Genomic DNA, 15,597 nt, shown 5'->3' on the forward strand with positions numbered 1-15,597 from the left:
GAAAAGGCAGGGAGGTGCTCGTTAATCAGCGGTACAGGTGACTGACACATCTTCAGTCTTCATGAAAAACAGGAGGCTGCTGGGAACGCCCCCAACGACCAGGAAAGTGGAGAGCAATCAGGGAGGGATGGATGGCCTTAACCTAAGGGGTCCTGAGGACCAGCACGCAGGGATGTGGCAACTCCTCTGACTTCCTGTCTGCGCTGGAGGGAGGCCAGCTCCAATCAGGTCTACCCACAGGGCCTGTCTCTGGTCCAGGCTCGATGGGCACAGCCCCTTCCTGCCACTTAGGTCAAAGATAGGTTTTCTTCAGAGACAGTCTGTTTCCGCATCTCCACCAGACGTCTGCAGAGGTGTAAAAGTGAAGTCGGTCCAGAGTGGTATTCACAGAGATACATCTTCTCTCAATTAAAAAGGCTCTTTTCTCTACTTCCGATCGCAATTTGCACAAGAAAGGCTTAAGAAGCCTGGCCACTTTTTCCATAAATACATCTAGGAGTTGCCAATGACTCTGCTCATGCCTGGAATTCTGTATTTACTGGGTGAACCAAGAGGGTTTCAGTACAATACTTGAGATTTATCAGGAAAAGGTTTTCCCAGAAAGGCTATTTTTTAAAAGATATTCATAACACATCCCCGAAAGACAGAGAACTGGAAGTTGCACCACTGATTCTTCTGGGTCTTTTTTTTTTTTAATTTCCTAGGGGAAAATTAGGACCAAACACATTACCCATCACCTCAATCTGAGTGGTCCTCTAAAACTGTTTTCTGCTTCTGTTCTCCTTCACCACAACTCTATTGCATGATCAAATGAATTAAAGGGGCACAAGTTTATCGAAAATAAATTTATTCTAAGGACACATGTTGTAGATCCTAAAAATCCCACCAGGACTCGTCCATCCGAGAGTGGAATCCAGGAATCTGCACCTGTGTAGACTTGAGCGGGTGAATTATTCAGAAACTCAGGGATTTGCCTGTAACCTAAAGGACATCACGGAATCAGTCTTTTGAGTGTCAGACAAGCTCTTCAAATGAACAGAACGACGTTCTGCGCTTTCCTTCTGGGTTCTCCTCACCGGCGTCCACTTGGCTGCCTCACCCTCTCGGTCCCCGGTGGCCACAGGGCTGGTCTAAGCAGCTCGCACGCCGTGACCGGCCAGGTCCTGCGGGGACGGGGCAGCTCTCCAACCCTAGGCTCCAGCCCCACCTTCCAGCCACGCTGAGGGACGTTCAGGGCCATGGGGTTCACTCTCATCATCCTCATGGTTTCCAAGCCCCCCCGTAAGCTCTTTCCTCCCCCGAGTTTACTAATCCTTCTCTCAACTCAAGTGATGCTTCGCACCTCAGCAGAACTCCCTCCTGGGCCCCAGCCTCCCCCTCCCAAGACCAGAGCAGGAGCTGGTCCCAAGCAGGCGAGCTCATCTCCAGGTGTCCTCCCGGGGCAGAGGCGGGCCCGCGCCTCTCCCGGGGAGCAGCACGCGGGGCCTCAGTCTTTGCTAACTGCTCCAGAAATCAAGGGAAGGAAGTCAAACCACTCTGACAGTACTTAACACTGAATGAGTGTTTGACATCATTGTCTAAACCCTGCAACAAGCAATTCTAAACCCCTGCCCCATGACACTATTGCTTTTGAGTCCCCACCAGGTGTCTGACACCCTGTTAAACACTAAGAGACGCTAGTGCTAATCTCTCCATGCCGCTCACCAGGAAGGTGTATCAGCCTCATTTTAGAGATAGCGCAATCGGGCCTGAGGGGAGGCGGGAACCGGGAGGTCGCGGGGCCGGGAACCAGTTGGTGGTATGGAAGCGGCAAACCCCAAGGCCTGCGTTCTTCCCTTCACGCTGCTGGTTCTTAAAGCGGGACTGGGGGGTCTGGGAGGTCAGAACCTTTTTCTAAAGACACTGAGATGCTACCTGCCTTTCACTCACGTTCTCTCTGACATAAGTGGACTCGGCCAAAGGCTCATGATTTGCATGCGGGCTGTCTGCAGAAGCAGATGTTAGCACCCCACATTTCAGGAAATGTAAAACATTAATTTTTTTTTTAATTTGGAAAACTGCTGATTTTCAGTTAAAAATGTGATTTATGTTAACATAATGTTTATAATTTTTACGCATTTTAAAAATGAGTAACAAATATTTCAAACTGTCCTCAGTTTTAATTTCTGAGACAATAACTATCAACACATATAATCCACATAAACAAAGGGCTTTTGGAGCCCACAACAATGTTTAATTTCAGAGCACAAAAGGGTCCGAGATGCAGAGAAAGACAGATACTGTATGATTTCACTTATATGTGGATGAACAGTTGTAGATGCAAACAGCGAGGAGGTGGTTTCCAGAGAGGAGAGGGGTGGAGGGAGGAGAGAAACAGGTGAGGGAGATGAAGAGGTATACACTTTCAGTTACGAAAGAAATGAGTCTCGGGGATGAAACGTACAGTGTGGGGAACACAGTCAGCAGTTACGCACTATCTCTGTGTGGTGACATATGGTAACGAGACTTACTGGGATGGTCAGTGTGAGATGTATAGAAACAGCAAATCACCATGTTGTGTAACAGGAACTAACATAGTGATGGAGGCCAATTACACCTCGAGAATACACAAATTCACAAAAAAGGGATCGGAACTGTGGCTGCCAGCGGCGGGCGTGGGGGAGGGGGGCTGGAAGACGGCAGTCAAAAGGTACAAACTTCCAGTTATAAGACACTAAGAATCAGGGGTGCAATGGACCACGTGAGAAGGATAATGAACGCTGCTGCAGGTTATGCACGAAAGCTGTTCAGAGAGCAAATCCTAAGAGCTCCCATCACAAGGGAAACAATTTTTTTCTTCTAAGTCTTTAATTTTGTACTTAGATGATGGGTGTTCACTAATCTTACTGTGACCATCACTTCCTGATGTGTGTAAATGAAATCATTATCTATATATTTTACATAGTGCTGGATGTCAATTATATCTCACTAAAACTCAAAGAGACAATAGACATATAAACAATTTACTTAATCACAGACAGACAGACAGGCAGACAGACAGACAGGAAACCACTGGCCTAATCAGCCACTGAAAACAAACGAAGGTAGGTTTGTTTCCTTCCCTGTAAATTTTATCAAATCACCAGGCAGGTCAGGAGCCTCCACGAGAGAGACTGTGTCCACACAGCGAACCTACGGCCTGACGAACTCTGGCCTCTGTTCTAATATTTCCCTTTGCTGACTCTTCAATTTAAAGTTAAACTTACCTTCGAAGATACTTAAACACGTGATATAATTTAGAAATTATCTGCTCGCTGCCCAGGAAACATCTAAAAAGCCTACCTCCTATTTTTAAAAAGTAAAAAAAACTCAAGAAAGTCAACAAGCCTACCTGAATGTGGCAATTCAGCAAATGACATCAATAGTCCAACTTGATCAGGTAGTTTCCCTGCTACATGGCATTGGCTTTGAACCACCATCCTCTCACATATGTGATGCAAAACGATTTTGGTAGCTCATAAGCAAAGCACGATTGGATAGATGATTTGCCAGAGCAGAACGTTAGCCGGTCCCAGGGAGAAGGGGGTTAGGGTTACGTGACGGCTTTCTGAACTACCCATCTCAGCCTCATCGCCCTCGGCAACATGCGCTAAAAGCGGCGTAATATTTGCACAAATCAAATTCAGTGCTTCATAACTAAGGCTGTATTTCATAATATGTAACCTGCTCCTTAAAATAATTTTACATTGCATTTAGTACATGTGAAATGACACTGGTTATGAAGTGAGGTTTGCACTGCAGGAGATCAGAAACTAAAACCCAGGGGAGAATTCACATATGAGTATACACCAGGCCAGACTCGCGCTCACCTGACGTGAGTATGTTCCCCTACTTAATGCCAACCACCGTTAAGATGGGTCCTATTTTTCCTACTCGGCGGATGAAGACTCTGAGGTTCAGAGAGGTTAAGTTGCCTAAGGTCAGCCAGCTAATAAACAATGGAGCCAATACCTTTCTGATTTCAAAGTCTCGTCTTCTCAAAACTTTTCATTTTCCTAGTATTACTTTTCAAAACTGACTGCTTCGAAATTCAAAGAGGATGCAAAGTTGAGCAGAAAAAAGAAAGCAAATTCCATGAGCAAAATGTTTAAAAATGCGATTGAACTTACATAATAGAAACACCTCCAATGTATTTGTGACACCCCTTAAATAGTTCCGAGTTTGTCTACAAAGGTTCACTTGAGAAGATGGAGCCGGAGGAAAAGGGAGGAACACTTGGTGTCCCCCAGCGTCTACCAGGCACAGCACATCTGGCCCACCCCACCCTCACCCCCACCCCTCAGGGACTCAGGTTCCACATATTCATACATGTCCTCTGAAATGCCTGTCAAGAAATCCGCAGTCTTAAAACTAGGGAATGCTGGAGGAGATCAGCAATTCCCATCCAGGGGTCGGATTACAGGTGGTAGCTGGGGGAGGGGAGGCCATCTTCCTTCAAACTGTGTCCTCTGGGGAGGAGAGGAGATGCTGGGGCAAGAAGTCTGCGGGGGCACTGCTCTGAAAAGACCCCGTGTTTAATAAGAAACTGCCGAGGAACAAGAAAAGAATCATCCCAGGAAACTAGGTCACGTTCATTTCTGCCCTGGAAGCCACCCAGGCTGGCCCAAGGCCCCAGCACCTCGGAAATGGCCCTTCCCACCTCCCCGTCACACTGCAGGGTACTCTCTCCTGGGCAGCGCAGGTCAGGTGGCTGAGGCCCGTGTGGCTCCCACTGACCTCGGGGGTCCTCCTGAGAATCTCTAAGGGTGCCATACCTCTGAAGGCAGCTTTCCCGGAAGTCCAACGTGTCCTGTGCCCTGAGGTCCCCAGGAGGCCTTCCTGACCTCCACTTTCCAGCCTCAGCAAGGCTGAAGCTTCTGAGTCCCTGATCTCAATGCCTCTCCACTGGGATCCCCAAAAAGGCTCTTTCCTGATCCGACCCTTTTACTTTCCCATAGTTTCAATCCTTTCTGTTCCCATTCCCCAAGCCCTGGTCCAAAATGTCCTCACAGGCCTGGACCACAGGCTCACAATTCAGGTTCTGGCTCCCTAACCAGCACGCACTGTCGAGTCATTGTCACTGGCTCCCCAGTGAAGTCCAAATTCTTTAAAACAGAATACCAGAACTCCACCACCGGCCCTGCCCTGCAGCAAATTCAACGTCCCATGCCCCCTTTAACAAACCATCCCCCAACCAGAAATGCCCTCGGCTCACAGCCCTGGCCGAGTCCTAGCCAAACGCCAAGCAGCCTCATCCACAGGGGCTGCCTCAGCCTCTGGACACCTGTCGCTTTGTACTTCCACATGCCGGTCATGTTTCCCCAAACTGAGTAGACGTTCACCAAGAACAAGCCCTGTGCCCTACAGCTCTAAAACTGCACTGTGCTAGCCAAGCTCAGGGCTGCACCCATGATGGAAGATCAATACACATTTCTGAACAGCACTCAGATAATCTGTGCATTAATTTACTTCTCCTAGATCTAGGGCACAAACACCAACATTTATAACGGAAAGATATCTTGGGAGCGCTAGAACTTAAAACCTAAATCTGTTTGCTTATAAATTCTGTAGGATAAAGTCCCAGCTCACAAAAAGGAAGACTCCAAATCTCTTATTAGAGGCCAAACACTTCCCGTGGATTACGGTTTACTGGGATTTTTCTACCGTTTGCCATTTAAGATCACACTAACATTCAACAGTTGGTAAAATAAGTGTTACGGGAGAGCACGTTTTGCAGCTTCCCAAGGGAAAATTGATAATAAATTTTCTAAAAGAAAGAGGAGGCACTACCACATAAAACTTTCCTGGAAACCCAGTTTCAGTGCACTTTTACGTCGAAGAGAGAGGGAGAGAAACAGAGTCAGAAGAATATAGGGGAAAAATGCGTCAGTCCAACGTCCATCTCCTGGCAATGAGACCAGAGTTCCTCACGGGTGAGGCCCCAGGCCCGGTTTTCTATGCAGCCTTAGCTCCAGCACAGTTCCTGGGACAGAAGGATTCAAAATTCAGTGAATAAGAGAATAAGTGTATGAGGCAAGAAGTAAATACAGGGAGTCACGGGAAAAAAAAAAAAAAAAAGGAGATTCCAGGGCAGCTCACAAGACAAAATTTCAGGACCTCGTAACGAAAACGCTTTCCAGGAAGTTTAAAGGAAAAGCCTGCTAGATCAGCTCATCGAGTTACAGTTCTCACTGCCAGGCAGACAGGCAGGCAGGCAGGCAGGACCCAGTCCCCTTACCTGAGGCACAGGCACTTTCTGCGGGGTGTTCTGGGGCGATGGGTGGAGCTGTGCCCAAGGCTGGTGGTGCGGGGGTGGGGGCGAAGACTGGTGGTGCAAGCCGGGGTGGGGCTGCATCGGAGGGCAGGCTGGCAACTGCTGGAAGGACGGCTGCTGGCCAGGATGCTGCTGGCCGGGCAGCAGCCGCTCCTGGATCGCCTGCGGGTCTGCGAGGCCAACGCCGGGACAGCCGTTGGGTCTCAGGTGCCCGGCCAGCTCCCGCGGTGCGGAGGACATGCCCATAAACGGACGAGACTGCTGCATGTTCCTGGGGCCCATATTCCTCTGTCCCATTCCCATGGCACCAGGGGGCTGGTGAGACGGCGGAGGGTGGGGCATATTTGGATAACTGCCGACTTCCATCGGGATCCCAGCACTTCCGGGCCTGACTTGCGGAGGCGGAGTACCTGCCGGGTTACTCATTGCTTTCATGGGTGACATGGGAGGTGGAGAGGCGTAAGTTCCCTGAGGCTGTGAAGGATGCATAGTTTGTGTGTTCATTTGGTTAAGTGAGCCGCTGGGGTGGATGGGCTGCTGGTGCATTAGTCCTTGACCACTGCTCGATGGGAATCCCACAGCACTGGGGTACCTTGGTACGGACTGGTTCATTGGAGTATTACTTGTAAGGCCTAAATTCTGATTCATCCCTGTATTGTTAACTAATCCCTGATTTAGGTTACTGTAAGGATATCGAGAATACTGCCCTGAGTTGTTTATAGTAGGTGAGGGGACTGTCTGGCTCCGAGAACTAAAGTTAAGGGTTTGCGGCCTGACAGCGCCTTGCGGAGGAGGATTAGGGGAGAATCTGGGGCTGTGGGCAACGGATTCGCCGTGGAGAGCAGTGGGGGGGTGGTGGTGGAACTGCTGGACGGAGTGGCGCAGGGACGGCGCCAGGCCGGGGCTCTGCGGGGGCACGTGCGACAAGTGGCCAGGTCCTGAGGTGGCGATGAAAGGGTTGCCCTGACTGAGGCCCTCCTGGCCTTGGGGGAACTGGCCCAGCCTCTGCTGTGGCTGGCCGTGCTGCTGCATGGAGAAATCCCCGCGCGCCAAGTAGCTGCCCATCTGCTGCAGGTGCTGGGGGTGGCCCTGCGCCGGGGGCCCCGATGGCGCCGGCTGGGGCTGCGGCGGCGGTTGATAGGGGGCCCGGATCTGGTCCGGCACCTGCACGGCCCGGGGACCCCACATGGAGCCGCTGTCCACGAAAGACTGTCCGTGCCGCTCGCTCTGCATGCCAGGGTAGACGCCCAGCTGGCCGCCGCCGCCGCCCCCATGGGGGACCTGGGGGACGGGAGGGGTGTGATACTGCGAGTGGGGAGACGCCAGTCCATTCCCAGGGGCGTTACTCATCATTCTGTTGGGCTGATCCATCAGGTGCATCTTCTGCTGCTCGTACTGATTATAGTGATCGAAGTGGGTCAGCTTGGTCTGACTCTGGGTAGGGGAGGGATGGTGGAGGGATGGCTGCAACGAGCCAAAGCCTTGGTCTATCGGCATCTGCTGACCCATGGGATTCACCGGGTTTTCAGGGTAACCACACTCTCCAAGGCCCTCCAGGCCTTCGCTGAAAATATTCCCATCCTCGCCAAAAAGACTCATCATTCCTGGATCCGCCATCTTCTCCCAACACACGGCTCCTCCAGCCCAGCGCGCGGGAGCCTGGCTGTGCGTCACTTCACTGAGGGCTCGTCCTCAGAGCCTATAATCCTGACTAATCTTCTTCATGTCACTCCATATTTCTTTAATTCTCTTGGACCCTGCAGTGTCAGGCAAAGTCTGGATATAGGTCCTGGAAGGGAGTGGGGGTGGGGGGTGGGGGGAAGAGAAAACAAAGAATTAGGAACAAGTGATAAAAACTGCCAGCATTTTCCGCGTTTGAATTTGGTCGCCGTCGACAATACTAATCTAGCCCCCTCGCTGGGCTGTATTTTATAAATCTGGTTCACTTTAAGAGAAACTCATTAGCTTCTACCAGAAGCATTATTATGATCGGTTACTTAGAAAGCAAGCAAAACACTAACCTTAACCTTAAATTAATCCATTCACTACACTTCCTGGCGTTCCATTCTTGGATGGAACAGAACAAAAGAACACAACATGAAGCGGCGGCAGCTGCCACCGCAGGCAAGCAGATGTATGAGTACAGCCAAGCAGCCCATCTGCTGCGCTGAAGCCCTGGAAATGCTCTGGTTACCGACAGCCCGCCCTTAACCTTATTCCCCTGAGCGGTGTAATCAGATGAGCAGCCGCAGCACCGAGGGCTGTGAAAAGCTCAACTTGGTTAAATTGACTAGAGGATTATACAAATACCAAAATCAGTCATTTCGTACAAATTAGATGTATTTACGGCCCACGTACGACCAACTACGGAACAGCAACGGAGGCGTCGACCAAGGGCGCGGCGGGGCCGCGGGCGCAGGGCGCGCTGGCCGGCGCCGTGACAACTCGGCGGCCCGGGCGCCTACCGGCGGGCCCCACGAGGGCCGCGGGGAGAGGCCAGGGCGGGAGCTCCCGGCCGCCGGCAGCGCCCGCCGCGCTCGGCGCCCGGCCGGGCCGCTCCGACCACGAGGGCGTCGTCCCCGCGCCGACGATCGGGCCCCGGCGCGCGACCGCTCGCAGACTCCAGCTGGGCGGGCGGTTTCTAGACGACGACCATTCTCATCAGTAGAGATGGAAAACTTCCCCCTAGACTGGGCAGAACTGGAAATTTTCACAGAATAAAGTTCAAAATGTCCACGCAGCCCTCACCCTCGCCCTGACCTCTTCTGGGCCACGGAGGAGGAGCAGGTGGGGACGAGGGCGCAGGCCCGCCCGTCGGGGTCCCGCGCTGACTGCACATGGTACGTATACCTACTAACGCCCTACGCTTTATTCAAACGGTTCCCAGTAGGTTCTGTGTCAAATTAAAGTAACCAATTTAAAGAATGTTTCAACAATCGAAACAGGAAAGTGTTTTTGTTGAATGCTAATTAAATCAACAACCTAATAAAGAACTAATTCACATAGGAAAAATGTCCAAAATCTTAAACATCTTTGGAATTTAACTCTTTTTTCCCCCTCTTTCATAAGCACATGAAGCACTGTGCGATACTGCCTAACTTGAAAAAATCAGTATCTTGGTGAAGAATTTCAAAAGTGATGTTATAAGCAGGCCCCATCATAAATTCTAGTGACACACTTCTGCACAACCACGGGAATGCGGACGGACAGGGGCCACCAGCACGGCTGAGAACTCACCCACAAGACAGATCAAAATTCGGATTCCGCCTGCCTGATTCCAACACTCTCCCAACAAGAGGAGACCTCTGCTTACAGAAAACGTAAACAACATTCCTGCTCGCTGTCAGAACTACAGACATAACACCTGCGAGGGTCTCCGGGTCTGCAGCGCTCGGGTGACAGCTGTCAGCTAAAGCTAAAGGTCTCCTCACTCCACCGCTAACTGCCATGCATTTTCCGATCTACTTTCTCCAAAAACAGGGGTCAGGTGGGTGGAAATAAGGTGAGCGTGAAAGCCATTTCATTTACAGACATGCCGGCTTTACTGCACAGCTACCTTAAAATCCAAACTAAAGAGAGGCTGAAATCTCCAGTGCCAAATGAAACAAATACTTAGAAAATTGAATTTACTCCGAAAAAGCCCAAGCAGTCAGTCTTCATTTATTCGAGGCTCATGCTAGCTTTCAAGGAAATAGATACTGGAATGGACTTGATAATCGCTTAAACCAGCCATGCAGACTAACCACTTACCAAAATAACCTTTCAAATTAGCTTAAGGAAGGTAACATCTAGGTGTATGTCCTGGGTGGCCTTGTTTTATGGGATAATGCCTTCATCCTCAGGGCCCATCACGTGTGTCACGTGTCATGGGAGGAAGTGCTATGGATGGGTTGGTGGGGGGTTCCCAGCCAGATCCCAGGGGTTGGGGATGGCCTGGTCCACTGCGTCCCAAAGCACAGGGGCCGGGGGGAGGCAGCGATGGAGCTGGCACTCATCTTATACAGGCTTAAGGCTGAGCAGAAAGGGAAAGAGTGCTTGCCTACGGGCACGGGAAGGGACACGCAGAACAATGACTGAGAGTGATCCCACCCGACTCGGGGGTCTCCGGTGCCCTTCCCCTTCCCACCAAGAGGGCATTTCCCAGCAGCATGAAAAGCAGCAGCGTTACCTGGTACAAGTAAACATGTCACCCACCGCAGCTGCGACCAGTCAGGTGAACTCCGGGCAGAGAAGTTCAAAAACCACGGCTTTAGCCTGCCGCCGTCCCCACTCGCGCCTGCTGGGACAGCCACCACCGCCTTCCTGCCCCTCTTCTGACCTCAAGCCTCGGCTGGCGACTATGTTAGGAATCCATCTGGTAGCTGGATTTCATATTTCTGATCTGAGCTAATCTAATTAATTTATTTTGGTCTTTTTTTAATTTGATCAAGACCCATTTGAACACCCACTTTCCCAAGTCACAGCTGCAACACTTAATTCTGTTTCTATCAAAGATATTCATTTAAAGTTCCTTTTTTTGGAGGCTGCCCCCTTGTCTACATTCAATATCTATATTTTCTATGTCTAGATCAGCATTATTCAATGAGCCACCAAAACAGTCATATATGTCATTGTAAATTTAAATAGCCACATTTAAAAAGTAGTCCCCCAAAATAGTGAAATTAATTTTAGTAATAATTTTTATTTAACATAATATATGCAAAATATTATCACTTCCACATGTAATCAATATGAATGAGACAGGTTACATTTTTTGGTACGTAGTCTTTGAAACCCAGTGTGTGTTCACACTTACAGTATATCTCAATTTCTACTGGCCACATTTCAAGTCAAATTGGTGCACATGAGGCCAGTGGCTATCATACTGAATGGCACAGGTACAGATGATTAAAAATGAGAAACAGAAATACAAGTATCAGTGTTATCAAACAATTTTCATCATTATCACTTGGGTAATAAACATTTAAGTTGTATTTACATTTGATTTGGCTTTAAATGAAAAACAAGTTAAACCTCAAATCACATTTATTTATCCAAAACATATTTATTGAGTACCTACTTCAATCCAAGCACTGACCACAGGGGCCAGAGATACATCAGTGAATAAAAATAAAAAGTTCCCTTTTGTCCTCACGGGGGGGTTACATTCATCTGTAAATGATGAAACTTTTAAATAAAAATTAAGATTCATGGGTTATGTTGTAAAAATTTAAGATACCATTTTACAAAACATTTCTTGGTAATTTATGGAGGCAAGTTTTTTAACCATGTGTGACATTATACCCCGAACAGTCCAGACGCTGATAATGAGGACATAATAATTTAAGTTTCTGCTCGGTGCCCCACTGGCAAGTATTTCCTGAGTTCAGAAGGCGCTTATGTTTGGAGGTGAGGAGGGCACAACGCGACAGCTCGACCCACAGAATCGCTGACACGGTGGAGACTCACTGTGAAACCAGCTATGAACATTTCGAGCTGGCGAGCAGCTTGGAAACCTTCTAATCCAAACCCCTCTTCATTTTACAGATGAAAAAACCCTCTGAGTAGACTGAGAGGAGCAAACATCTTCTACAAAACATTTTAACGACAAAAATTCCCAAAGACAAAGGAGAAACGTCTAAATGAAATGGCAACTCACCAGTGAGGGCAAAATTTTGAAAGCCAAGACTAGACGTGTTTTATCCAGAGATAAGTCATTCAAACAATTGGTGAAACCACCATTAACAGAAGAGAGCTTCCTTTCGAGAAAACGTTTATTTCTGCTGTCTGTAACTTTTAGGAGGCAAGAACCTACCAGCACCGTATGGAGGCTCCTGGTCAATATTCTGCGAAAAAAGCAGGATGCAAACTAGCAGATCCACAAACAAGTGCGTAGCACGCAGCACAGCAGGGACCAAGCAGGGGTGCGCAACATGCCCAGGTGAAAGAAAGGAGTTGTGTAAACATACGTACTAACACTTCGAAGTGAATTTCTGGCTTCCCAAAGCTTACACAAACAATGCTTCACCACTGCCCTCTTCTTAAAGTAGGACAGCGTTTGTGCCACCGGGTTTTGATCTGGTACCACAGTGGGCGGGAAAGCTAGAAAACAGACGGGTGAATACAAGACCCCTTTCCCGAGCAAAATATTGCCTATAGCTCAGCCACTCTTTGTCCGACCACATACGTAGAACGCCAACCACGCCATCCACTTTCTCATAAATACCCAGCACGTGGGGCAAATGGGAAGCAGAAGGTAGCTGCCCTTTAGACGTGCAAGTCTACTTCAGTGTTACATAGCTTGATGTGTCACTGTTCTCTTTACCTGTCTCTCCTCCATCTCCAAAGAGCCCGAGGCATGGACATTAACTGTGACCATGATTCCTGGGACTGGGGGAAGCACGTGCCAGCATCTGTAGGGGAGACACACACCTCACCACCCGCAGCACAGCCTGTGAAGATGCCTCTCCATCATCAAGGTTACAAGTCACATCAGGACGGGGAAGGACCCATGAGCTGATAGGTGAACACGCAGCAGGGAAAGGGCTCAGCCCTGCTGAGCTCCTGCTCACAGTGCAAGCCCTTTCAGCGAGGTCACGAGGCCTGCCGACCGCGCTCCCCACCGGTGGCCCCCGGCGGCCGCCTGGGGAAGGGGGAAGTCTGCCCAGGCCGCCGCTTGCTGTGGGAGAAGGCATCGATCCAAAGGACAGTGACCCAGATAGAGAGTCAGGAAATGCCGCCAAGTTACCGGCATCAGCTTGCTGATGTCAGTTCCAGGTGTGCCTCATGGGCCAAATGATGCCCTTCCTGGACCCCCATCCCAGGCCAGACTGCACTGTCTTCCTTGCACATCTGTCCGGGCAGTGCCGATACACGATGGCTGCACCATCCCACCCGGCAGCCACTGGCCACGTGTTGTTACTTAAATTAATTAAACTAAATAAAATTTTAAATTCAGTTGCTCAGTCACACAAGCTACATTTCAGGTGTTCAACAGACGCACGCGGCTGGTGGCTGCTGTGCACACGTGGACAGTGCCCACGTGGAACATTTCCATCACCGCAGAAAATTCTGTGGACGGCACTGCTGCAGGTTTCCTCCTGGAGGTAACACTCTTTCAGTCAAAGACCATTTAAACAGGAGCAACAACGAGGTCCTACTGTAGAGCGCAGGGAACTATATTCAATACCTTACAATCGACTACAATGGAAAAGAATCTGAAAAAGAACATATGTATATATTGTATATGTATATATACATATATATATGTGTATATATATGTATATATATATAATGTATATATATATTATATATATATATTTGAACCACTTTGCTGTATACCAGAAACACAACACTGTACATCGACTATACTCCAATTAAAAAGAAAAGTAGCAATTCTCTCTGATGAGAAATACTCTCCTGCTCAGAGATTAGTGTTCTTTCAAAGGTTCATACCTACTCCTTGTGATGAAGTTTACAGTATTCTTTCCATACATTATACTTCATGTTAACTATATTTTCAACCTATAAAATTTCCCCTGTCTGTAATATCTCCCAACATATATTCCTATTTCTTAGTAAATAATGTTTATTATGTTGGGAATAATTCTCAAGTATACAAAATTCAGACACTTAGGACTAATCAATTTCAAAATCCTTTTCCCTTACAGTTGCCGTACTACCAACACTCTTTCATGAAGTATTTGCAAGCTTAATTTTAACAACCAAAAATCTACACAGCTAGAATGAGGCCACTATTTTTCTTAGTGGCTTTGTGCACTATTCTCATTCACTATTCTATTGGAAGAAAAAGATGCAGACAGAACAAAAAAGGATGTGAAGTCCTTCAGAAGGTCTAGGTTAGCCCTAGCACCACACGAAAAATAAAACCAAAAAAAGGAAGTAAGAATTGCATTTATAGTTAGCTTCCATTTATACCACTAGGCAGCCTCCAGTTGTGCTGATATTAGTTGCGATAGATCTTTTTTTAAAAGGGAAAACTATGCTTAAGAATTGATGTCGTGCAGACTAATGCTGCGTCAGCCTTCCCCATGCACCCTTTTCACTTGCTAAGTCATGGAAAACCACCATCCTTCCTTCCCATTGTCCATTCACTTAAAAAAATATTTAATGAGGGCCTGCTTTGCATAAAGCATTTCACAGGCACTGGGTGTACAGAAGTGCACGGACGCGGCCCCGCCCCGTGCGGCCGGCGTGCTACCGCAGCCCTGCGGACATCCTGCACACGCTGCACGCCCAGTCCATGACCCACCTGCCGGCCCTCCTCCCCAGTATCTCACAAGGCTACCTCCTCCCGCCGGTGCCTACTGTCTCTGACATCACCAGGCCTTCTCGGCCCCGTGAAGGACAAAACTTTAAAGGCTGACTGGTTCTCCCACGTCTGGTCTCAACATGTTCGCACAGCTGACTGAATGCCCTTCTAAGACCCAAAACGCATCTTCTCTCTCCCCAGATCAAAATCCTTAAAGCAGCTCCCTAGCTCTCAGGATGGAGCCCAGACACCCAGCAGAGTGGAAGGAGGGCTGTCCTCAGATCCCCGGCGGCCTCTCCACCCTCCACCTCCCAGCCCCCTCCCTCTGCCTCTGAAACCGTCAGGAACCCCCGGGGCCAGGCCTTCCAAGGCCCGGGGAGTTGACCAACTTCTCCGCTCACTTCCGCACACCTTCCTTCCCGCCACACCTGCCTTGCACCCCTCGCTGTGCCGTCTGTCGGGCCTCTTTTTTGGCTGAGTTCCTTGGTTCCCACCCACCCCTACTGAGCCACTGACCCTGGCCCTCGAGCTGACTCTGACGCCCCCAGGATTCCCACCACGCCGAGGGCAAGAGCTACAGAAGCACCAGGCACGGGGCTGTTCCCGTTCCTCACCGGCCTCTCTCTCTCTGCAGGCTGGAGCCCTGCCTTTAGAAGGGGGGTCCTGGAGCCACTGGCACCCCAGGAGCTGGTAAGAGACCCAGCATCGTGGACCCACCCCAGACCTCCGGCCCCGGAGTGCACACTGTATTCACAGTGCACCCGGTGATTCCTGCGCACAGGAAGGTTTGGGAAGTCCCCCTCTCAGACTCCAGGCAACTCGAGCTACAGACAAGCAGGAATAACCAAGGTCCCAAAGAAATACAAAGCAAGTAATACAAAGACGTGCCATCTTACACTCAAGGACTGGTAGTCTTAGCGTCTGTGACCGACAAAGAGACAATACCGACCTCACCCAAAGAATGAGGAATAACCCTCAGTGACAAGTTTTAATAGGTAATGGTTTACAAAGAGTGGACATCTAAAAGCGGTTTAATTTCAAAGAGGCGTCCATC

At 49.2% G+C, this 15,597-nt stretch overlaps 2 protein-coding genes across 2 annotated transcripts in view; both read right to left on the reverse strand.

Annotated features, from left to right (window-relative positions):
- CHD7 (chromodomain helicase DNA binding protein 7) overlaps positions 1-7,909 on the reverse strand; it is a 115,399-nt gene extending 107,490 nt beyond the window's left edge. Inside the window, 1 exon segment of the mRNA XM_032470074.1 lies at positions 6,257-7,909. Within this exon segment, the coding sequence (XP_032325965.1) occupies positions 6,257-7,909 (1,653 nt within the window).
- LOC116660486 (shadow of prion protein-like) overlaps positions 7,905-15,597 on the reverse strand; it is a 56,234-nt gene continuing 48,541 nt past the window's right edge. Inside the window, exon 2 of the mRNA XM_032470065.1 lies at positions 7,905-8,081. Coding sequence (XP_032325956.1) covers positions 7,985-8,081 — 97 coding nt within the window. The 3' untranslated portion in view covers positions 7,905-7,984. The remainder of the gene's footprint in view (positions 8,082-15,597) is intronic.

The sequence above is a fragment of the Camelus ferus genome, chromosome 29, assembly GCF_009834535.1.
Source record: "Camelus ferus isolate YT-003-E chromosome 29, BCGSAC_Cfer_1.0, whole genome shotgun sequence".
In the NCBI taxonomy this organism is placed as follows: Eukaryota; Metazoa; Chordata; class Mammalia; order Artiodactyla; family Camelidae; genus Camelus; species Camelus ferus.